The sequence below is a fragment of the Aquarana catesbeiana genome, linkage group LG03 (genome assembly GCF_042186555.1).
Source record: "Aquarana catesbeiana isolate 2022-GZ linkage group LG03, ASM4218655v1, whole genome shotgun sequence".
NCBI lineage: Eukaryota > Metazoa > Chordata > Amphibia > Anura > Ranidae > Aquarana > Aquarana catesbeiana.
This window is the reverse complement of record NC_133326.1, coordinates 94,369,499-94,395,368: the sequence shown is the minus strand read 5'-3', so window position 1 is coordinate 94,395,368 and position 25,870 is coordinate 94,369,499. Positions and strand designations below refer to the sequence as shown.

Sequence of the window (25,870 nt, the reverse complement as noted above, 5' to 3'; positions counted from 1 at the left end):
ACCCAACTGGATTTCTTCACTATGTTGCTGTATTTATTAATGAAAATACATTGCAATACACTTGCTTCATTAGCGCAATCAAAAATTAAGGGGATTGCACTCATCTACTGGCCGGCTATAACTACTTTTTTCTAGAGAAAAAGCTCCCCTATACACATACACACATTGTAGTGATAAATTAGCCTAAAAACTTGTCCTGCAGTCATAATTGGAAACAGCATAAAACAAGGCACATGTTTTGCACATTGAATGTACATAGTGAACCACATGGCTTGATATACATTTGATTCAATTGATATAAGAAACCCTTGTCTGGCAGAAGCACTAAGCACTGTATTTACGAATTGTAGGCACAAATCTGCAACTTACAACCTAAAATGTAAAGGAACTACTTTCTCGAGAACTAAAAGCTGCCCTTTTTTAACTTTGTATGGAATGACAATATACGTGTTTGCTGGATAGTTTCTGCAGTTGCACAAATTAACATACTTTGTGGTAATAAATGATGGCACCTGTCAAAACCAGGTACCCACCCCCTCCCCTCAACAAAAAAATACATGCCAAATGTGGCATGTAAGGGGGCGTGGAGTGCTTAAAGCGGAAGTTCCGCTTTTGGGTGGAACTCCGCTTTAATGTTACATGTATCAAATTCTCCGTGGAATACTTAATCATTAAAGTGGTTGTAAACAATCACCTTGTAAAACAACCCATTATGTTTAAAATAGAAATGAGAGGCAAAACATTTTTGTATAGAAAACACAGCCATCACATGAGGCAAAGATGCTTGTGAACAAGCCCTAATTGTTATGTGGGTCAGATAGCAGGAAAAAGGAGATGTCAGGTATTTAATATATCTTTCACACAAACTGTCACTCTGCTTTTGTTTGTCATTACTTGCAAAATGTGATAAATGTACACACAATATATGTTGTGAACTCACCAACTCCAGGCTCATCCTACAGGGCCCAGGCAGGCTCTCCCTTAGTTCAGACTTTATGCTCAGACTCTTTCTGAATTCAGTAGAGCCTCCAGGCACATCCTCTTCTAGCCCAGGTCTTCCAGGGACCCCCTCTTCTTGTCCAGGGTCTTCAGACACCCTCTCTTTTAGTCTTGGGCATCCAGACAGCACCTCCCCTAGTCCAAGGCCACCAGGTACCCCCTCTCTTATTTGGGGGCCTGTGGGCACCCTCTCACCTAGTCTGGGGCCTGCAAGCACCCCCTCTTCTAGTCTGGGGCCTGCAAGCACCCCCTCTTCTAGTCTGGGGCCTCCAGGCACATCCTCTCCTAGTCTGGGACCTCCAGGCACATCCTTTTCTTGTCCAGGGTCTGCAGGCACCCTCTTTTAGTCTGGGGCCTCCAGACAGCACCTCTCCTAGTCCAGGACCTCCAAGCACCCCTGTCTTATTCCAGGGTCTGCAGGAACCCCCTCTCCTAGTCCAGGGCCTCCTCGCACCCCTTCGCCTAGTCCAGGGCCTTCTCGCACCCCTTCACCTAGTCCAGGGCCTAGTGGCACCCTCCTTCCTATTACTGGGCCTCCATACTCCCCCTCTCTTAGTCCAGGAGCTCCAGACACCCACTGTCCTAGCCTAGGGCCTCCAGGCACCCCCTCTCCAGTCAAGGAGCTCTGTTCCACACCCCCTCTCCTATTCCTTGGCCTCTTTTGCACACTCCCCTCTCCTAGTCCCCTGCCTCCTCTTCACACCCCCCCTCTCCTAGTGCAAGGCCTCCTCTGCACACCCCCTCTCCTAGTCCACAACATTACCTTCACATTCCCCTCTCCTAGTCCAGGGCCATCTTTAGCTCATCTCACTCTCCTAGTCCAGGGCCTTCTTCAGCACAAGCCTCCTCTCCTGGTCCAGAGACCTTCACCACATACACCTCCCTCCTAATATAGGGCTTACAATTCCAAGCAGGCTCTTCAAAGTTATGCTGTGGCTGGGCAGCCTCAGTTTCAGTGTGATGTTGTGTGGGTGGTATTTATACAGGAGGAGGGTGACCTCACAGCACACCAGTGCTCAATCACTACAATCCTCCTGCCTGGCCCATAGAAAAACATTATTGCGCGATTCTGCAGCTACTGTTACTAAGTTGCTAAGCAACAATAGCTGCATCATGGCTCAAAAAAACTTTTATGGAACAGCAGGAGGAGAGGAGTGATTTAGCAATGGTGCACTGTGAGGTGCCAGTGACACTGTGACTTACCAGCCAAACTGACAATTGTGTGTGACATTAGAATTGATCGGCAGTAGCACCCTTAGAGCTGTGGTACCTGGTGTGGGCTGCGCCCATAGGTATGCCAATGACCCCCATTATCCCCCCAAGTACATAGCCCCCCCATTCCCCCTGCCCTAGTACAGAGATTCTCCCTTCTCCCGCCCCTCAGTACACAGTGCTTCTCCCTTCTCTCACCCCTCAGTACACAGTTCTTTCCCCTTCTCCTACCCTCCAGTATGGTGCTCCCCCACCCCATTGCCCCAAAACAGAGCCCCCCCCTCCCCAGTACAGAGCTACCTCTAGCCCTCCCAGTACACAAAACTCCCCCTCCCTCTCAACCTCAGTACACAAAGCTTACCCGTTCCTCTCAACCCCCCTGTACACAAAGCTCACCCCTCCTTCCACCCCCAGTACAAAGCTCACTCCCCCCCTAGAACAGAGGTCCCCCTCTTCTCCAGTACACAGAGCTCCCCCTCTCCCCCCGCCTTACCGCTCTGTGCCTAGTCTCCTGGCAGTTGTTCCTTCTAAACTTAGGAGGAATTGTCACTTGAGGCACGCTGTCATATGTAAACACAGAATCAGTGTAGGAAACCGCTTTTGTGCTAAAAAGAAAACATCCCAGAAATGAATCCACAAATGTTACCTGTATAGTATTTTTGTAGCATCTCAGAACAAAAGAGACAGTTTCTGGTAGATCTTGATGATGAATCCAGGGACACAGAGCTGTAGATAACAATACAAATAGGTCTTTGGTGTTTAACGTATTCTCTTTTTAGTTTCTCCTAGATAACACGTATATGTTACAAAGCAGAGTTCTGAAAGTTTTGTATTGTTTGGAAAAAAAAATACACAATAAGAGTCAAAATTAAATTTATTATGTTGTCTTGTAATGCTGGACTGCTGAGATTGATTATATCTCAGCATTCAATAATCAATAACAAAGCCAGTTTAGCTAAATTAGTAATGACAGATTATATTTTATCAATCTCATGCATGTCCAACTCCCACTCCATTTCAAGTCAATAATCAAAAGGTTAATCATTTTTATTAAACAGTCTCAGTCAACAAATGCCAGTGTAGACATTTTTATATATTAACATCCAATAGATGGAAATGTCACCTGTCTACTTCAATGTAAGCAATTAAATGTTTTACATTTAATAATTCTGAGTACACAGTCCATTGTTTCTGAACACATTTTAGTGGGAGATATGCAGGCTGAGAAAGATTGTATAAGACTCTTTGTCATTTCCGATATCCGCTTCTACTTTATAAATTGCTGTGTCTGTATTTGACAAGTGCTGTAGGGCTGAATAAATTTTACAAGTTAATAAGAATTTTATCCGCTACAAAAGTTTACACAGATAAAACATGTTACTATATAAAACCTTTTTTAAAACATCTAGCCTGTGACCCATTTGCTTTTTTAAAGGCTGCATCGGTGAGGTGGAGTTACTGAAACTGGAATAAAGAAAACTAGACCAGAGTTGGAACTGCTGCCTATAGCAACTCTTCACATTGTAACTTAAAATCTGATTGGATGCTGTAGGCAACAACTCTACTTGTGCTTCAGTTTTCATAAATCATGCCTAGCAGGTCAAATTGTGTACCAGGAAAATTTGTTAATTTGACCACACACCAGCAGGTCCAGCTGCTTGATCTGTTGAGTAAGTGAGTTGATTTACTAAAGGCAAATATGCTGTACAAGGGAATTTTCATCTTGCAAAAGAATGGTCACTTAGCTTAGTAAATGTGGTGAAAATTCACTTTGTAAAGAATGCCCAATCATGCAAAGGAAAATAAAAATGTATTTTGGCTTGCACGCAATCTCTTTTTTTTTTCTATCTCAGTTGTTTGTAACTTATTAGCAAGTTAGATATAAAGTCATTGCTACTATAATCTTTTTTCTGTTTGTATTGATAGAATAAGTATTGTAGAAAGGGCTGAACAGCACATGGGGGTTGCTGCTGAGAGAGATCAAGCGCCACAAAATCCCAAATTCTATTTGAATAACTAAAGTGGAACACCATTTTAACTAAACATTTCTATAACTTTTTTTTCACCAAGCATTTTATAAATAGTCTTGTGCCTTGTATGCTCCGCCCCATGCATTACATCAGCAGTTACTTCATCAAGGGGATCGGGGGCACTACAGAGTAACTTTCTAAATAAACAATGCACGGCCCGTGATTAATTTGATGATTATGAGTGTTTAGCAGTACATGATCCTGGAATTAATCAGTTTGCCAAGGCTTAATGTATTGTCAAAACAGCTGCCACGACTCCTGAATACATCTCAGCCAATGTTGAAATGTTGTTACGGTAGCAATGGGGTTGTATTACTAAAACTGGAGAGTGAAAAATCTGGTGCAAATGTGCATGGTAGCCAATCAGCTTCTAACTTGTTCAATTAAGCTTTGATAAAAAAAAAAGAAAAAATGGAAGCTGATTGTTTTCTATGCAGCACTGTACCCGATAAACTGACAGCTCTGAGCCGGGAGGCGGGCTGCCTAAATTAAGGTTCAGTATATTGTCAAAGCAACTGTCATGGCCCCCGAAATATATTGTGGCCAGTGTTTACATGTTGTCATGGTAGCAATGTTTCTTGCTGACAGCTTTGAGCAGGGAGGTGGGCCATACATTATTTATTTAAGAAGTTACTTTGCAGCTCTCCAATCCCCTTGATGAAGTAATTGGCAATTTAATGTGTAGGGTGGAACTCCACGAGGCATCTGGTTTGCAGTACAATGGAGATGGATCATCAAGTGTACCATCTTGTAGGATCTTGTAGCAGGTGGTGAGCAGTGGGAGATATCCCGCTTGTGGATGAGCGATAGTAGCCTCTTGTTATATGTGCAATATAAGAGTGGGTTTTTTTGTAACCAAGGTTTTATTGAGTTTTTCACATAGACAACATAATGCCCTTAAAGGGGCATGAGACCAATAAAGTATAACATAAGTAGTCTACAAGTCACATGCATAACAACACATAATATCAAGCTAGGAGATAGTTGAAGCAGATTAGCAAAGAAAGGTACAGAGAGTAGAGTTAGTAGAATTAGGGATGCCGGTGAGCAAAAAGTAGTGCCCTAAAGGTAGGCCTTCCTGACATCGTCCAAGGTCAGAGATGAGAGTGGGTTTTTAACTATAAATAAAAGAATCACTTACATGTCTCACAACTTTTTGAGATGAGAACAAGGGACACCTATTAGCAAAAGTATCGGTATGTAGGCATAGAGTACTCCCCTTGCCACGCCCCCTTAAAGGAGAATTATAAAAAAAAAAATGATTAGTTTAACCCACAAGAGCTTTTTTTTTTTTTTTTTTACCACTACTATTCCTTTGTACTGCCTTTTTAAATGTACAAATGCAGCAATTTACAAATTGGATATAAGATTTAGCAACGGGAAACACTTTTTGAAAGATAAAAAGTGCATTTTATCCATCCCAGTGCCCCCACCCATTCACAGTAAGCTCCCAATAGGGGTGTTTGGTTCCAAGGGTGACACTGAGGTTCTTCTCCCATTTCCCGTATCGGTCGCCTCAAATAAAACATCACGAATCCCTTTAGCTATGTCAACTATTAAACCATTTATGCGCACTCAACAGTAATATATCTTTTGATTAGATTTAAGTGTTAAGTCATTTACATATTGAAAAGTACTTCTTTTCAGTTTGCAACCTATATTTGTTATACTGATATATGTCTTCTGTAAGACCTTTTGGACTGTTTTGATTTTCTTTGCACGGATTGTTAATTTGTTAACTTGAAAATGTTAATAAAAACATTGAAACAAAAAAAAAAGTGCATTTTATATACAACTATATAGATCAGACTGGAAAGAGGGACAGAGGGACTTTGTTCCAAATCAGGGACAGTCCCTCAAAATCAGGGACAGTTGGTAGCTATGCATTTATTTTACACGTGAGCGCTATTTTTTATTTTATGTGTCCTATTATATGGTCGGATTAACTGCTTTGGAGATGAGCTGAGGAAAGTGAAGAGTTTGTGAACCGGTATTATAGCTGATCCCAACTGATAAAGGTGGAGCATGATGCAAATGACCTTTGCAAGCAGCAGGGTCCATATGGGAAGGTGAGCACCTGTCCATAGGATCTCAGCTGATGGAGGTTCACACTCTTTTGAGAAACATAATCCATATTGGGAAGAAGGACTGCACCACTGATCACAGACTGATTTGTGATGTTTATGGTTTCTAAACATGTACCTAATTCGCGTTTGTTACACAAAATGGGAGGAGTTTGTGTCACTGCACAATATCTGGATAGTATTGTATATATGATTACATGTAAAGTTTCCTTATGTGATACTATCAAGGAGGGTTGGTTTAGCGTGCACAATTTGTTACATATTGGTTTGAAAGTGCTGCTGCTATTTATATTTATTTTTCATTGTGGGTCAGTGCTAGGAATTGTTATTATATACGAATGAATGAATATGTTATAATTGTTCTAGTTATTGTGTATGATTGATAGTTGTTCTTGCATTAACATTCGCTTTAAATCTGCTTTTCTGGTTACCAGCTGGGACATAGGTGAGTGGTCTGAATGCAGTAAGACTTGCGGCCTAGGAATGCAACACCGCCAGATCTTGTGCAGACATATCTATGCTAATCGTACTCATACTGTGCAACCACATCGCTGCCAGAACCTGGAAAAACCAGAGACAACCAGCACTTGTCAGCTGAAGATCTGCAGTGAATGGCAAATCAGGACAGACTGGACACCAGTAAGTGGCAGATGTAAGGGGAGCAACTATTTTAAATTGCATCATTTCCTATGTATAACGGTTGGCACCAGGTTGATGCAAGTTAATACTTATTCAATTTATGAAAATTCTATTACTACACCTTCAGATTAATTAGAAACCTTTACTGAGAGAAGTTGAGACAGTGTCATTGATAACCTCCTACTGAAATTGTTATTTGCCTGGCTGCTTCTGGCTACAATTCTTTGAGACATGCAAATGAGGAAAGTCACAAAGAAGTTGCAGCCCCTGATCATTTTGATTGTTCCAAGTCACAGACTTAGAAAGTACTGAAGACATAGGATCAGCATGACAGCAAGAAAACTATTATTTTCAGAAAGTCAGGTTTGATATAGCAGCCTCCATATTTTCTAAGTACAGGCTTCCTTTTAAGTTTGGTATTGTTTTGAGTTATTATTGTGCTATAGTTATTTTGTGCTAATATTAAACTAAATTATAAAAAAAAATCAGGGAAAGAGAAAAGAAAGTTAATGTACTAAGTTTTTAGAGTATCTGGAAAATTACTGAACACATCACCTAGTAATGCTTGAGATACCACCTCACTTCTTTTAATCTCGCTTCTGCTCATTAGAATTGTGAAATGATAGCATGCTTATGGTGAAAGCAGTTACATGTATTTTTATTTATTAAATTAAGGACAGTAGGCATTATGTAACAAACACAAGTCTATGAGGGCTATAATGTAAAATAAAATGATATATGAAAGTATTAGCTGGTCACATAAGCATACATCAAAGAACAAGAAAAATGGCCAGTAACGGCCAGCTGATGTCTTGAGTCTCAATAACAGCAACGTAAAAGAGGCTAGTTACATGGATTTGTGTTCTCTTTAGTATACATATGTTATGTTGCAATAACATGAAGTTCATATTATCAATATGTGGAACAGGCCACAGATACATGTAGTGCTACTCTCATAGGGGTGGCTGAATCGGACAGGTTCTCTCAATCTTTGCCTTGACCTTCTCAAGAACTTCAACCCCTCTGACACACCTGGTTGAATGTACAAACATACAACACTACAAAAACCCACTGAGAGTAATACTTAGTACCCAGTGGTAGTGCTATATCACCAAACCAAATAGTAAAAGTTGTCTTGATGTATTATCAGCCAATGCAATTGATATAACAAAGAAAGCTTGAAGTAGATTGACAATGGCAATAACATTAACTAGCATATGGGAATTTCAGTTAAGATTAGGAACAAGATGCCATCTTATATCGAGATCAGCATAAACAGTAACAATGCCACCTGAAATGCAGCAGAAAGCAGCAATGAGATTGGATCCACCAAACTGCAGGAACTATACCGCCAGTGGGAACTAATGCGGCTATGCTAGGCCTAAATTTACTGGATAGACACAGCCCTTGTTTAAAAACACACATCTACCAAATCTGGGTTGTAAAGCCACAAGGGTTTTCACTTTAATGCATTCTATGCATTAAGGTGAAAAACCTCCTGTGATGCAGCTGCCCCCCTGTACTTACCTGAACCTGGTCTTTCCAGCGATGGGGATGAGCACACCAGCCCCAATCCTGATTGGATAGATTGATAGCAGTGCAGCCAATGTGGCTCTCACTGCTGTCAATCAAATCCAATGATGCGGAACCTGGGGGGGCGGGGCTGAGTCCTGCTGTCTGTGTCAATAGACGCAGCAGCAGGACATGGAAACGCGACTGCACGGGTGCCCCAAGGGAGAGCGGCTCTCCAACGAGCACTCGAGAAGAGGAGGAGCCAGGGGCGCCACTGAGGGACCCCAGAAGAGAAGGATCGGGGCCCCTCTGTGCAAAACTAACTGCACAGAGGAGGTAAGTATGACATGTTTGTTTTTTTTGTTTTTTTTAAAACGAACCTTGAGTTATCCTGGCCACTAGGATTTTCCCCTTTCCCATCCTCTTTGTGACACTTGCCACACTTGTGCACTTGTGTTCCCCACACACTTTGGTGTGCCTACATATATGTATACATATGGTTTCTATGGTGTTACGCCAGGGCCCGCCTCTTGACTGCCCATTCACATGGGAGTGGCTCTTGGGTCAGCCTGGTCTGTGCTCCTTAGATGAGCACACTATTTAAGTAGCTGTAAGAGATGGACACTGCTAGGCTCTGAAGAAGAAGGTGCTACCTTCGAAACGCGTCAGCCAGCAGCTGCACGTCTTGTCCGTAGGTCTGGAGACTGCTATCGGTGTATCCATTATCACCATCAATAGACCATTATGCAAGATTTTTATCTACCCTTTTGGGTAGTATTTTTACGTTTCCTTCTTTTAATAAACTTTTTTAAAGATAATGCACAAGGCCGGTGCGCCCTCTCTTTTCTGTTTTTTGTCTAATCCTATACTTTCCCTGACATGGGTACCAGGGTAAAACTGAAGACTTCTATGCATTGGTGATTTGGCAAAGGATTTCAGTATTGTTCGCACTTTCACTGACACCACAATTTCTGCTACTATTGTCCTTTCTGGAGCTGGACTTAAAAAAAAAAAAAAAATCATGTTATTTTTCTTGTGCCACTCATTTTTTTTCTTGGTAAAGTTTTGCTTTCAACCTGTAGCAGACATTCAAGACTTTGGGGTTGATTTACCGAAGGCAAATCCCCTGTTGCACTACAAGTGCACTTGGAAGTGCAGTCGCTGTAGATCTGAGGGGGACATGCAAGGAAAATTTAAAAAACAGCGTTTTTGCTTGTACATGATTGGATGATAAAATCAGCAGAGCTTCCCCCCATTTCAGAGCTTCCCCTCAGATCTAAAGTGACTGCACTTCCAAGTGCACTTGTAGTGCAAAGTGGATTTGCCTTTAGTAAATCAACCCCAATGTGTTTACTGTAAATGGTCAATCTTTTAATTAGTGCAATATATTGTGCTTCCCAAATGTCAGAACGCTTTAGATATTTGCTCAATTTGGAAGAGTTACAATTTTGTATTCTGTACAGGACATGGCTATGACTATGTCCCTAGCTGCTTGTGACTTACAATAACTGTTTTCTCTTGCTGTGCACAAAAGAAAAAATAACCTAGTATGAAATCATTGGCAAGCATTGAAAGCTAATTTTTCCTTTACATTTTCTTCCTATTGTGTGGTTATGTTTCTACTTTCTTTTGCCCTTCTTGTCCATGTGGTTTTATACTTAACCACTTGGGTGCAAGCCTGTATATAACACTTCATTACCAGTCCATCTTTTCTCTTTCAAAATATTTTATTGATTTTTAACAAGAAAAGGTGTACAAATCACGATCAGTAAAGTTAGTATAGATAGATCAAACCATGTCGGGCCCCTTGTATTGTATATAACTCAGGTCTGTGACCATACAGGATTACCATTGTAAGACTGGACCCTATCACTAAAAGGGGATAACCCCAAATCTTGATAAGCCTGGGTGAAGGGGAAAGAAGAGAGTCTGTCGGCACCCCAATAGGGAACACACTGTGACCGTCCGAAACTCTTCATACCCCCCTTATTCCCCAGTAGTTAATGCTATAATTATCTGGAATCCATCAAAGGACCAAATACCTACGTCATATTCTTACCCTGGGAAAATTACCCCTCTGGGTACCCAACTGCCTTTGAATCAAAAGAACACTCAACATCTTGTGAAAGAATAAAATAACAAATAAGAGAAAGAGTAAAGTTGGAAGGAGGGGGGGGGGAGGGAAGGAAGAAAGGGAAGAGTAGTCGGAAGCCAATCCACGGGAGGAGTCCCCACCAACCCAGAGACAGCCTGGAGTATTATGGTTGCACACCTGGAATCAAGGAGATACCCATGTACCTTGCCCAAGGTTCCCAGATAGCTTCGAATTGCTCTTTGGTGGTGTTAAGGGTACTGGCGAGCTTTTCTTGGGCCATGATCCAGGAAATTTTGCGGATAGCCGCCTTGAAGGACACCTTGGGTTGTTTCCAGGCCTTGGCAATGGTGAGCCTAGCTCCGTGAAAAATGAAATGTATTAATTTACGGGCAAGTTTTGGAGTTTTAGGCAAATTATCATTAAGGAGCGCCAAGGCGGGGGTCCTCGGGATCTGGACCTCAGTGATTTTCCTGATCAGGTGAAAAATCCTGTTCCAGAAAGGCCTCAGCCTTGGACATTCCCAAAAAATATGGGCCAAGGAGCCCCTGAGTAGGCAACCCCTATAACACCTTGGGTCTGCTGAGGGGAACATTTTGGCTAATCTCTCCGGGGGTAGATACCACCTTGTAATGACCTTGACACTGGACTCTATCAAAGAGATGTTCATAATGCCCTTATATGCCCTTTCAAAGGCGAGCCTCCATTTATCTAGGTCCCACTTTATGGACAAATCTGACTCCCATGCAAGCATGTATGGGGTCTTAGCGGTTTGATTAGAAAGTGACTGGTAGATGATGGAGATTCCACCCCTCTGCTCTGTAGACCGACCGCACCATATTTCATAAGGGGTGAATGTGTGGGATGATGATTTGACCTCCCCCATATGTGTGAGGAAATGTCTTATTTGATGAAAACGAAAGCTTTCGGAGGAAGGCATCTCTAGCTGACTCACACAAAAAGCCTGAGTGATAGGCCCCACCGAAGTGAAGTAGTGTCCAATCCGATACATTCCCTTGTCCAACCACCAGCGGAATGCTTTCATGTCAAGTCCCGGGGGGAAGTCAGGATTGTTGAAAATGTGAGCTAGGGGGTGTCTGTAGGAAGTTATGGCCTGTAAATTTCTTAATGTATCCCATAGTTTGAAGGATTGAGATAGAATAGGGGAAAGAATTGGGGGGCGTTTTCTGGGGGGGACCCATAAGAGGAAGTCTATAGTGTAAGAGGGAACTGCCTGTCTCTCTATTTGAATCCAATCTGGTTTCTCAGCCTTCGCATATACTGTCGAGATCTGGGCTAGCCTGGCCGCTTGGTAATACCAAAAGAGCTGCGGAAGACCCAATCCCCCTTGTTGTCTGGATAAGAATAAAGTGTTTTGCTGGAATCTGTGCCCCTTCCCTCCCCAGATGAATTTAATTATCTTTCTTTGAAAAGACATCAGGTGCTCTTTCATGATGTTTATTGGAAGGGCTCTGAAGAGGTAGAGAAGTCTCGGAAGCAAAGTCATCTTGACTGCATGAATTCTCCCTATCCAGGATATACCCCCTTTAGCCCAGTTGCCTAAGTCTGCCTCAAGTTTACGGTATGTGTGAGGGAAGTTGGCCGAATACAGAAGTTCTGTTTTTGCTGTGAGCTTGATCCCTAAATAATCGATGTAGGAGTCACTCCATCTGAATTCAAAGGCACTCTGCAGGGATGTCATCATATCTGGTTTAAGGGAGATGTTTAAGGCTGAAGATTTGGCATAGTTGACCTTTAGCCCTGAAATCCTGGAGAACTCTTTCAGGAGTCTGCACAGGTTTGGGAGGGAGGTGGTTGGGGACGTGATGAAGAGGAGCATATCGTCCGCAAACAACCTGCATTTGTGGACCTGGTCCCCGCATGAAACCCCTTGAATGTTGGGATTAGATCTTATTGCTATTGCTAAAGTTTCAATCGCAATAGCAAAAATCAGGGGGGAGAGAGGACATCCCTGCCTAGTGCCTCTTGTTATGGTCAGGGGTCAGGGGCCCTTGCCTACCCGGGATAAAACCGACCTGATCCTTGTGCACATAAAGCTTGATGAATGAAGAGAGACGGTTGGCTAGAATTTTTGTCAGAATTTTGAGGCCATTATTAATTAAAGATATGGGCCTGTAATTCTCAACTTCCTCATGGTTTATGTTGGGTTTGGGGATCACCGATATAAATCCAGTGTTCAGTTGGGGGTCCAGGGGGGATGCTGACTTTTTGAAATTGAAAAACTTAGCCATGTACGGGGCTAAAATTTCGCTAAATTCTTTGTAGTAGGGGACCGAGAGACCATCTGGCCCTGGGGCTGAGCCGGATTTAAGACCTTTAATAACCTCCCTGATCTCTACCTCTGTAATGGCTCCTTCCATTAAGTCTTTGTATTCTTTGGAGAGGGAGGGAAGATGTAAGTTCTGCAGAAATGCATTGGTTAAGGGGCCCTTCTCAGATTGTGGTGCATTGTAGAGTTTAGCATAAAAATCGTGGAAGGCAGACATTATTCTGTTCGGATTAGCTGTTGGAGGTTGTCCCGCTATCCTCAGTTTAGGGAAGGAAAGAGTGCGAAATTTAGGTGTGAGTTTAGAGGCCAACATCGAGCTGAATCTGTCTTTGTGGCAGTAAAATTTGACTCCACTCCATCTAAAGTTTTTCTCTGCTTTAGCCATTAAAGCTAGATTCAGCTTGAGTCTGGTTGCGTCAAGATTACCTAAAAGGGTCCTAGACGGGTGTTTTTTGTGTTCAGCTTTTAGGTGAAGAAAGGATTTTTCGAGTCTTTGGATATCGATCAAGCACTCCTTCTTAAATTGGGTCGCTAGCCTGATTAGAACGCCTCGAACGGTTGCCTTATGGGCTGCCCAAAGGGTCTCTGGGGAAATGTTATCAACGTCGTTTAAGAGAAAATATTCTTTGATGGATTTTGCTATTTCCTTGACGTGGCTAGGGTCAGCAAGAAGGGACTCATTTAATCGCCAAAAGAAACCTCCTCTCCCAGAGAGAACATTTCTCAGGGTAAGGAGAACCAAAGAATGGTCAGACCATGCAGTGTCCAGAATTGCTGCCTTTTTTGACAGGGGAATGAGGGCTGTCTGAATGAGTATGTGATCAATTCTAGCATATGATTGGTGGGGGAAGGAAAAGTGCGTGTAATCCCTACTATTGGGGTTCAGTTCTCTCCAGATGTCTACTAATCCCTGAGAGTGGACTATTTTGGCGATCCTGGTGCTGAATTTCATGGGGCGTGTGAGCTGTTCTTTGGGGGGCTTATCTTTGTCTAGACCCTGATCAAACGCCACATTTGAATCACCTCCCAGGATGACTTTGCCTTCCAAGAGCGGTTCTAATGTTGTGAAGAGATCCTGGAAGAAAGACGCTTGACCTTTGTTCGGGGCATAGTAAGAAATAATAGAGTATAAAACTCCTTCCAGGGTACCCTTCACCAGAATGAACCTGCCATCTGGATCCCTATAGTCAGATAAATGTGAGAATTTGCTATTTTTGGAGAAGAGAATTGCCACCCCCTTCATCTTATTAGGGGCATTCGCTAAATAAAAGGTAGGGTAGTGTGCGTGGAGGAACTTGGGAGTGTACTGGATTGGGAAGTGCATCTCCTGCAGAAGCTCTACATCAATTCTTAGGGATTTATAGTGGTCAAGAGCTAGTCTCCTTTTCCTGGGAGAATTTAGGCCCTGCACATTATGTGAAGCTACCTTGAGGTCATTACCCGTCACATTCGCGTCAGTCATAAGAGCAGAGGGGAGAGATGCCAACGATCAAGCAGTCACTTACCCATGGAAGTCTTCTACTTCTGGATTTGAGCCAAATGAAGTGGAAATCTCCTGTGTCCATCTCTGGGGTGAGTGGGGAACCCCCCCGCAGAAAGGCTAGAAAAAAGAAAAAGAATAAGTTGTGGAAGAAAGAGAAAAAGAACATACAGACAAACAAAAACACAAATACAAACATGGGTTCCTTGAAAGGACCCTTGGGGTTACGCAGAATCAAATCCGCTATAGCCCCACTAAACAACTTCAGACCGCCTGAAAGGTCGTCTGAAGTTCCAAAACCAAAGGACACTATTGGTTCTTTGGAATCGGGTGGAGGCACAAGGGGTCCACCCCGGACCCTTGTTATGTCAAATATAATCCTAAAAATTTACACTCTGATGAGGAAAACAGAAATACATCAAAGTCAGCCCCTTTCTTCCGGCTCTAAACGCCTGGAAAAATATGCAAACATAAAAACTGAAACTGGTAAACCGCTCCCCCCTCCCTCCTAAACCCCCCCGCCCCCTATCTTTCTAGGGGAGAGGGAATTCCTGGGGAGCCCGGGGAATCCGGGGGAGACAAAATGACCCTAAAAAGTGGATCTTAACCAAGAAAGCGGAAGTGGTATATGGGGGGCTCAGAGAGATGGTGACCCCTGACTAAACTGGGGAAGGACCTAAAACCAATGGCACAGGAAATCTAGTCCGAGAACCGTTCCTCTATGTGAGAGAAACCCTGGTCTTCCAAGAGGGGCTTGTTTCCTGAGAAAGTCATCTTCACCGGGATGGCTACAAGATTAGCCGGTTGGCTCCAGGAAGGTGTGGAATGAAGATATGCTGATAAAAGTTGGTTTCAGTCCTCCGCAGTCGAAGAAGGTTTAAAGCGGTGGGAAATTAGGTGAAAAACTATGTAGCATAATGTGACCCTTGTTGTGGGGTCTTCCAATCCTTAAAACGGGAGGGGGTTTGGAGCTCCTGCTCCGTCAACTGAGAGGACAACTGCCCCAAAAAACGTCCCTGATGGGACAAAAGGAGAATAAGGTACGGGCCGACCCTTATGGTGGTCTCCCATCTTTGCTCTTCTTAGAAGGGCCCTTAAGCCAAAGTGGAGATATGGGGCTGCCTGGAGGAGGACGCTTAGTCAAACCTGAGGAAGATGTAGAAAAGTCCATTGGGGCCTCCTGGGAAATTAACTTGAGGGAGAGAAACAGTCTTTCACCTTCTGGGAGACTGGCGAAGGAATGGGTCTTGCCCTGAATAGAAAACTGCAGCAGAAGGGAAGGTCCAGTGGTATTTGATATCCCGTTGAGAGAGGACCGTAAGAAGGGGTTTCAGCGTCCTGCGTCTTTGAATGGTTGAGGAAGCTAGGTCAGCAAAAATCTGGATCTGATGACCCTGGTGTTGCAGCTTAGGGTTTTGACGTGTTTGACGCATGACCTCCTCCTTTACCGCAAAAAATGGCGGTTTGACAATTATGTCCCTTGGAGATCCGTCTTGTCTGGGGGGTCCGAGAGACCTGTGTGCCTTATCCAGTTCGAGACGCTGGGGCGGTATATTAGGAATAAGGTCAGATATAATGTCCTGTACCGTGGAGGGGATGTCTGTGAAAGATTCAGGAAGGCCTCTGATTCTAAAGTTATACCTCCTGGACCTATTTTCAAGCTCATCGATCCTGGAGAGGGCCACATCCAATTGTTCTTGAATGGTCTGGAGGTGTGCTGCATTTTGGTTGGTTCTGGAGACTGTGCTTTCTACTTTATCCTCAATGGCTTCAATTCTGGAGCCTAAATTGGACAGGTCTGCCTTAATAGTGTTGGTAATCTGTTTTGCTGTGCTGGCCAGATCTTTCTCTAATAAAGAGGAAAATTTAGCAAACATGTCTTCCTGCATCGCTGTGAAGTCAGTGACTGAGAAGCCTGAAGGCTGGATAACTAGAGCCGGGAGTTGGGCCTGTACAGGAAAGGCCTGGGGGGATAGTTCCTGTTGTGTATGGCTCAAGTGCTCTGTGGAGGCTTTTACTGTGGTCTGGTGCTTCATGGGGCCTTGATGGGGTATTTGTGATGTTGGGGAGGGTCCTTGTGCTGCCTGGGCATAGGTCAGGGTCAGAGGAGTTAATACTGGCCTGTGCTCCTGGATCTTTGAGTGGTGGCCTGCATGTTGCATCAGCCCGTCTGTGCTGGCGGCCATCTTGGTGCTCCCGTCTGCGCCCGCTGTGTCAAATTGCGGGCCGAGATCGCGTCTAACCGATGGACCGGACTTCCCCGCGGGTTCCTCCGGGGTTCCCCTGCTCGGATGGGGTGGTGGGTAGCCGCGCAGTAGGCTGAGGCGGCTGTGGTGCAGGTCGTTGGCCCGGGGTGGAGCGGAGCTCCTGGCTCAAGCAGCCATGTTGGAGCTCTCGCGCATGCGCCTTACCAGTCCATCTTTAAGTTATTGTGGTTGTTATGGTGTGACTCCAGTTAATTGGTCATACAACCCTGTACCCCAAAAAAAGTTATATAATTTTTTAGACAGATAGAGCTATTATTTGGTGGTATTTAATAATCACTGTTTTTTTTTTTTCTTTTAACGGAATAATAGAAAAAGACCAAAAAATTGGGTTAGCTTACATTTACCTTTCATTTTTTACCTTTAAAAAATGATCCCACAATCATTGGTGGTCAGTGGCACTTTAAAACTACCTAACTTAAAAAAAAAAAACACTTAACCCCTTCTCAAAAATAAATAAATAAATCCAACAATAATTGGTGGTCAGCATTTAGCATTTAAACCCCTTACCCTTAAAAAAAAAAAAAAAAAAAAAAAGAATCGAACATCATTGGTAGTCAGTAGCACTTTAAAGCAGTGTTAAACCCAAAAATGTAATATATTGCTGCTTACTACTTCTTAAATGTCGTGGCTGCATTTGTTTTCTTGGTTATCTGGCCAGTAATGTACTTCCTGTCGTAGGGTGCCTGCACTCAAATGTACTAGCAAATTTAGACACATTTAAGCCAAACTCCAGGTAACACTCTTTAAAGTGGTTGTAACCCCCCAAAAAAAATCCTGAGCCTGTCCTTTTAAAGCAGGCGCTATAGCATAGTGCTTTTGCCCTGTCAGTTGTTCCGTTGTATCTTCTACAGTATCTGGTTGATCCTGCCTGGTCCTGATTTCATCTCTGTGTGCTGGCCATGTTTATCATGGCTGCTGTCAGCTTATGTGCCTCTGTCATAACAGCTTTCCCCTGTGTGTCTCTGCATTTCCCTCTCTCCCCCTCCTCCCCCTTCCTCTCTCTCTTTTTCAGTTCCGTAGTGTTCAGTGAGAACACAATCCCCTCCCCACAACTCCTCTCCCCTCTCCTCACCTCTCCTCACCTCTCCTCACCTCACCTCACCTCACCTCACCTCTCCTCTCCTCTCCTCTCCTCTCCTCTCCTCTTCCCTCCCCTCCATTCCACTCCCCTCCCCTCCATTCCACTCCCCTCCTTCCCTCTCCTCCCCCTTCCCCTCTCCTCTCCCCTTCCCTTTTCCCTCCCCTCTTCTCTCCTCCCCTCCCGCCTTCATTGATTACATATGTCAGCAGGGAATCTCGGCCCCTCCCACTCGGCTCCCTTAGATCAGGATGAACAGCAGAGAAAGGACACATGACCGCAAAGCAGAAAGGTATTTAGGAATAGAAAAAAAATACACTGCACTACTAAACATGGAAGATAAATGAATTTGGGACATTTAAGTTTACAACCACTTTAAGTAGTATCAGTAACAGTTTTTTTCTTTTTGGAATGAAGGTTTTACATAAAAGCTGATCATTGTAAGCACCCCTGTCAATGGTAAATTGTTTCTCTCAACCCGTAACTGCCACTTTTGCTGAACAGCTTGTTCTGTTGACAAACAACAGACTTACTGGCCAGATTACCAGCTGAAAATAAAGGGAAAAAAAGTCTAAAAAAGGAAACAAATGCAGCCATCACATCTACAAATTGGTAAGTTGCAATATAACGAATGTTTTCTCTTGGGTTTAAAACTCCCAGCTATCTTCACCTTTGATCTGCCATGATCCACTCTCCTACCTTTCTTCCTGTGTTTACAAACATTCAGCCTATTCACAAATGTATAGAGGCTCAGATCACTGGCATTCATGGATGCACTGGCTGCCTAAGTGTGTTTTTCTAGAAGTGCTGTTTAAAAATGGCACACAAGAAATACATGTCCACCAACCTGCCATTTTAAAATACATGTGGTAGTAAAGTGGTCGTGAAGCTAAGCTATGTGCTGAATATCAGTCATTGCACGGAGCAACAGTAGAATAGATTCAGCATCGTAGGCAGTGTTACCTATCCCGAAATCACTAAATAATAATAATAATAAATGCACATTTTTTTTTACCTGCACAAAGATGGTAATTTATTTATTTTTAAAGGTGAACTTATTCTTTAAGTACATACACTGTCCTGACTAGTACTATAGTAGCCTAGAAAACTGTTTAAGGTATATCTCACGCCTTCAAATGTTCTGGACTATTTGTTTATCCATAGTGTATGCATGTATACATATGCTTTTGCATTGAAAATGTTTGGAAGGAGATAATGGGAATGAAAAGTGTTTTGCACATCTTTTCGTTCTTTGTTTAACACTAAAAAAGTAAAAAAAAAAAAAACAGGTTAATATATAAAATATTGCATATGAATAATACTAAAGCCTCGTACACACGATCGGATTTTCCACAGACAAAACGTCAGACTTTTGTCCTAAGGGCATTGGCCAGGAACTGGCATACAAATGGCAAGGAATTGTTGGCAAACAAACACGAACGTAGTGACATATTAGACGTACTACGAGACTACAAACAGGAAGTTCAATTGTCATGCGCCACCCTTTGGGCTCCTTCTGCTAATTTCATGTTAGTAGAAGTTTGGTGAGTGTTGATTCGAGCTCTTCATTTTGTGCTTTTCATTTTGCGCTTTTCAGTTTGTTTCTGAAAGGCTGTTCGTCAACCAGCCATGTTTCAGAATCGGAGGAGATAATGTGTTATTTATTATTGGCCTTGGAGTTATTGCTTTGACCCAAGTCCAGTCCAGGAGCAGGAGGAGGAGGATTTCTTGGACCAAAAATTGGTTGCTTTATTAATTGTGACCAATTATGTCATATGCCTTAGCTGCGGGAGCTCCAGGAGAATAATCCAGATGATTTTCGGAATTATCTCCGGATGACGGACCCCTGCTTTCACCAACTCTTGGCATTGTTGACCCCTTATATTAAGAAGCAGGACACATGCATGAGGCTTTTATTTTATTTTTTGGTTGAATAATTTGATTTGGTATATTTTCTATATTTTTGGATGCATAGAATGCACTTTTTGGTTAAGTTCTATTGGCAGATAGCATGTCTAATTTTATTTGTTTTCTTTTTTAATGCACAATAAAAAAAAATTGTGTAGAATAATACTTGGCTATGTGTTTTACTTCAAATGACAGTTTGGGAGTAGGCAGTTACATTTTAAAAAATACAATGTAAAATTAACAAGGGAAACCAACATAGTTGTATCTTTTATCTTAAAAACTACGGGATAATGGTGTTGTGGTAACTTGCCCAAAAAAAAACAAAAAACAAGCATAATAATATTATTCTTGATATCACTAGAAAAAAAAGCCTTTGAAAATACGTTTGGCAAAACTCCATCAGTATCACCAGCAAAGCAGCTTCATTATTATCCCATTAAAGAAGAAGAGAATTGTGCGCATTTCTAGATTTCATAATTTGCTGGATCACGAATGTTAATTCTCCATTACGAACGCTAGTTTACAAGACCGACTGCTTCTGGCTCCTCCTTGCTTCCGAGCATGCGTGTTTGTACTTTGGACTTTTGTCCGGCGGACTTGTGTACACACACTTGGAAAATTCTACAACAGACATTTGTCCGCGGAAAATTTATAAACCTGCCATCCAACATTTGTCCACGGAAAGTTGGCCAACAATTGTCTGAAGGAGCGCCTGTCATCACACAATTCCCGTTGGAAAATCCGATCCTGTGTACAAGGCTTAAGTGTTGCCAGGTGCTCATTGACAAGCTGCAGGCTTGTCAATAAGCATTAACAATGCTAATAGCCATGCAACATCTTTTGTATCCACTGTAGTAGAAAGCAGGCACAGCCTACATGACAGTGCCAACATGAATGATGCCAATCATGGTATGGCTGTTAACAGTTTGCATCCACTGGTAGTTTTCCTATAATTTGTGTGTTTTTTTTTTAACTGAACTTTACAATGCAATATCAAAATAGTTTTAGCCCAGGCTCACACAGCTGCGGCTTTGAAATCGCACTACTTCAGAGCAATTTCAAAGCCGCACATCAGTGCGATTTGCACTGCCGGCTTGTGACTTAACTTAACAGAAGTCTATGCAAGTTGCAAAGTAATTGATATAAAAGTAGTGCAGGAACCTATTTCATACTATGTTGCAGCAATCGCTGCAACATAAGTTGCAGAGACATAAACGGTTCCATTGCCAGGAATGGGGTGGCATGCGATTTTGAACTGTTAAATTGCATGACAAGTCGCACCGGTGCGAACGGGGGCTTAGTATGTCTTTATTTTTAATGTTTGTTAATTCAGTAATGATTCTATGAACAGATATATGACATTGCAGAGTCTTCCAAATAGTAAATTATGGCTAAGAATTGTAAAATGTCTATATATATATATATATATATATATATATATATATATATATCAAGGAATGCAAGACATTTTACAATTCTTAGCCATAATTTACTATTTGGAAGACTCTGCAATGTCATATATCTGTTCATATATATATTTCTACCATACTCACTTGTAGTTTCCATTCTAATGTGTGTTTATTCAAAGACTTATTTGTGGATCTCTAGAAAAACACATTTCCCTAGGCTGTAACATTAGGCTAAGCAAACTTTTACAAATACATGTGTTTTATCTGCCAAGGGAAAATGCATAATGTTTATGTGTTAGAGATAGAAAGTACCTGCCATTAGTCTTATTCATACTATACTGTATATTGTTATGGAGGATCTTTAAACCTCTGACATAGATATAGCTCGACATCAACTCAAGTCATTAATAATAATAGCCTAGAGTAAATCAGAAGATTATGTTGTATTTCTGTTAATCTTAGCTCTCTCAAAGGACACTCAGCCGCCTACACACCTGACTGCGTTTTGTATGATTGTTATCCATTGTATGGAAACTATAAGGGTTTTGATTTTATTTATTTTTTCTTTTAACCATTAAATGTTTTTATCAGTTTTTTTTTTCCACAATGTGTGATATTTGTTTTACAAATAAACATTTAAAGTGTTACTAAACCCAGGACCCTGCATTCACTATATCTGGTCTCCCACAGTACACAGAACATGGGAATGCAAACATTTTAGTAAATATAAACTACTAAATACCTTTTCTCATCAGCAGTATATAGGAATTGTGTGTGGTTAAAGCTTGTAGGAGAAGTTTTCATTCTACTCTGATTGTCCTGTGAGGCTGCAGGACCCCTGACCCTCTGTCTGGACAGTGCTTATTGACCCTGTGCTAACCACATGCTCCCTCCCAAATAAACAACAACTCTCTAGCAATACTCACCAAACTGAGCATGTGAAGAGTGCCCCCAGGGCTCTGTTCTATCATCTGGATATGGATTGGGGACAGTGGAAGAAGGGGAGGATCACATAAGACAGTATCAAACAGGCTTTTTACACAATGTGCAGGATTAACCCCTTATACTTGCTTGAGTATAACAAGCATGCGTTAATGCACATACAGACTGATTTTACTGTTGTGGGTTTAGTAACACTTTAATACATGACAAACTGATTCTGAAACTTTATGGGTTAACTAAGGATTAGTGACTCTTTCAGCATAGATGAAAAGTAATAATGCTAATGATGTGAAAAAAAGTCAAGAGCTCCACCTACTGGCTGGATAAAAGACTACCTATTATTCATATGCAATATTTCATATATTCACCTGATTTTTATTTCTTTACTTTTTTAGTGTTAAACATAGAACGAAAATATGTGCAAAACACTGTTCATTCCCATTACAGTGGTACCTTGGATTTCGAGCATAATTAGTTCCAGAAGAATGCTTGTAATCCAAAGCACTTGTATATCAAAGCGAGTTTTCCGATAGAAGTCAAAGGAAACTCAGATAATTCGTTCCACAATGACTTCTATTGTATGCAGTACCGCATGTGGCCAGATGTGGGGGGGGCACCGTAAACACTCGGAAACTGCTCAGGTGCACTCAGAAACACTCAAAAAGGTTCAGAAACACTTGGGAACAGAGTGTATCCGAGCAGCTCCGAGTTTCACCGGCGCCCTCGCACCTCTGGCCAAATGTGGTACTGAACACCGCAGAGGCTTGAATTCTGCTCATTTTGCGAGACAATGCTCGCAAACCGAGCCAGGATTTAAAAAAAATAATAGCTTGTATTGCGAAATGCTCGTTAACCGCGTTACTCGCAATCCGAGGTACCGAGCTATTACTGTATCTCCTTTTAAACATTTTCAAATGCAAAGGCATATGTATACATGCTTACACTATGGATAAAAAAATAGTCCAGAACATCTGAAGGAGTGAGATATACCTTAAACAGTGTTCTAGGGTACTATAGTACTAGTCAGTACAGTGTATGTACTTAAAGGATAAATTCACCTTTTAAAATAAATAACCCCTGCAGACTTGTCAGTGTATCTGTCTGCTCGTACCTCATATGGACAGGTAGATACACAATGACAGGAAGAGACAATGAACTACCAGAGTGCTCAACAGTGCCCTGGTTTTTCATTGAAACTACATTTACAATGAATAACCAGTTATTGATTGAAATGACAGTCACAAAGGCTGTCTCTACTTGTAATTTCCCATTCACAGAACTCTTTTTTAAATAGTGACAGCAAGCATGGGGAGAAGATCCCCTGCTTGCTGTCATTAGATGTAGCTTAGTAGGCAGCGGCTGCAGGACTGAGAACATGTTACAAGTTCCACCCTAAAAACGAGTGGAACATGCAACATGTTCCCAAAGGTTGAATATTTCCTTTAACAACAAGCTTTATGTGTTTGACTGTTTAACCATCCAAGGCTTCCTTTTGGGAGTATTATTTATGCACATACAAATCAATATACAACTACATTTTATTTTTTGTTGGCAGTGTTCTGTGCCATGTGGAGTGGGACAGAAAACACGTGACGTAAAATGTGTCAGTAACATTGGAGATGTTGTTGACGATGAAGAATGTAATATGAAGCTACGGCCAAATGACATTGAAAATTGTGACATGGGTCCATGTGCCAAAAGTTGGTTCCTTACAGAATGGAGTGATAGGGTAAGACATGTCTGGTAAAGAAATTTATCATACAATACTTTTTTATTATTGCATGCATTCTTCTTCAAATTATATATTTCTCTTTGTCATATTTTCCTTGTTAGCCAATAAAGGGTGTCATTTAAACTACAAACTTTCTGGAATCTAGAAACTTTCTTTAATGGGCAATGTATAATGTAACCACTACTTTTGAATGCTTTGCACAAGTCTTTCGGTCAATACTTATTCGCTCATTACTCATTCTCTGTCCTGCTAAACAGCATGTGCTTTACTGCTCCCTATAGACAAATGCTGGTGGTCAAAATAATTGCTTCCTCTTTGCATTTCAGTGCTCAGCAGAGTGTGGGGAAGGAGTGAGGACTCGGTCAGTAGTCTGCATGTCCAACCACATCAGCAGTTTGCCGCTAGAAGGATGCGGAAACAACAGACCAGCAGAAACTACGACCTGTGATAACGGGCCATGCGAGGGCAAGGTTGAGTGGTTTACAGGAGCCTGGAGTCAGGTAAATCTTTTTACGGTACACAGCTGAGTTCCTGTCTGACTGAAAGCAAAGAATGCACTCCTATAGCTGGCTTTGTATTTACTGTCTCAAGTGAAATGCACAGCCTTAAGTCCCTGTAAGAATAAAAAAAAAATCTTATTCTAAAACTGCTGCTGCCTGGGCTTTGATATCCCTGTTTATTTGTTTATTTAGAATAAAAATGAGATTGTAAAATCAGCCATAAAATTGAATTAATAAATATAGACTAAAAAAAAATACCTAAACCTTCATCTACTTTAACAGCTTCAGGCCCGGAAGATTTGGCTTCTGAATGACCAGGCCATTTTTTGCGTTTCGGTACTGCGTTGTTTTAACTGACAAGTGCGCAGTCATGTGGCGCTGCGCCCAAACAAAATTTATGTCCTTTTTTCCCCACAAATAGAGCTTTCTTTTGGTGGTATTTGATCATCTCTGCAGCTTTTATTTTTTGCGCTATAGACAAAAAAAAACAACAATTTTGAAAAAAAAAACACAAATTTTATACTTTTTGCTATAATAAATATCCCCATTTTATTTTAAAAAAAGCTAATTTTTTTCTCAGTTTAGGCTGATATGTATTCTTCTACATATTTTTGATAATTAAAATTGCAATAAGTGTATATTGATTGGTTTGTGCAAAAGTTATATCGTTTACAAAATAGGGGATCGATTTATAGCATTTTTATTATTATTATTTGTTTACTAGTAATGGCGGCGATCTGCGATTTTTATCGGGACTGCGACATTATGGCGGACACATCGGACACTTTTGACACATTTTTGGGACCTTTGGCATTTATACAGCGATCAGTGCTATAAAAATGCACTGATTACTGTAAAAATGTCACTGACAGGGAAGGGGTTAACACTAGGGGGCGATCAAGGGGTTAACTGTGTTCCCTCTCCGTGTTCTAAGTGAAGGGGGGATGGGACTGTCTAGGGGAGATGACAGATTGCTGTTCATAGTTTGTATGAACACACGATCAGTCTCTTCTCCCCTCAGTGAACAGGGATCTGTGTGTTTATGCACACAGATCCCGGTTCTCGGTGTGTCATGAGTGATCATGGGAGCACGGCGGTCATCGCATCGGCTCCAGGAGTAAGCAGCGGGTGCGTGCGTGCGCCCCTAGTGCCACAGGGAGAAGCGACGTTACATAATGTCGTTATGCCCAGCCGTGCCATTCTACCGCAGCAAGACTGTGGCTGCTGGTCGGCAAGTGGTTAAAGTAAGTCTGTTGCAAACTTGGGCAATTGAAACTGAGCAAATGATGAAAAATGCTCAGAGAGACCCTGGTGCCAGATCATTTGTTTCATTAATAATCCTCATTATATGGGCATTTAACATATTTTAGGCATGTCATTTACGTGTAAAAGACCAACTTGTGTAGATGTCCAAAAGCCCTGAAACTTCTGCTGGGTGCTGTCATCTCAATATAATATCATCAACCCCAGCAGACTCAGAGTTGTCACTCTATAGTTTTTCCCTTTATCACCTCTCCCAGGAGATACATGAAAGGTTATTTGGTAATTAAAGGAATGGGTTGAGGAGATGGGCCAACACGTACAGTGTGCAGCAAAAAGGAAGGGGTCTGTTTAGGGGATGGACCCTTTCTAGAGTATCAATTCCATAGCAAACTCAGAGATGCGTTGCAAGGTATTTAAAAATTGATTATGGAAA

At 41.9% G+C, this 25,870-nt stretch overlaps 1 protein-coding gene across 2 annotated transcripts in view; it reads left to right on the top strand.

Annotated features, from left to right (window-relative positions):
- THSD4 (thrombospondin type 1 domain containing 4) overlaps positions 1–25,870 on the top strand; it is a 1,111,101-nt gene that overhangs the window by 1,047,336 nt on the left and 37,895 nt on the right. For both annotated transcript variants that reach the window (XM_073618833.1, XM_073618835.1), the window contains 3 exons: positions 6,760–6,964; positions 23,498–23,671; positions 24,001–24,174. In XM_073618833.1, coding sequence (XP_073474934.1) covers positions 6,760–6,964; positions 23,498–23,671; positions 24,001–24,174 — 553 coding nt within the window. The remainder of the gene's footprint in view (positions 1–6,759; positions 6,965–23,497; positions 23,672–24,000; positions 24,175–25,870) is intronic.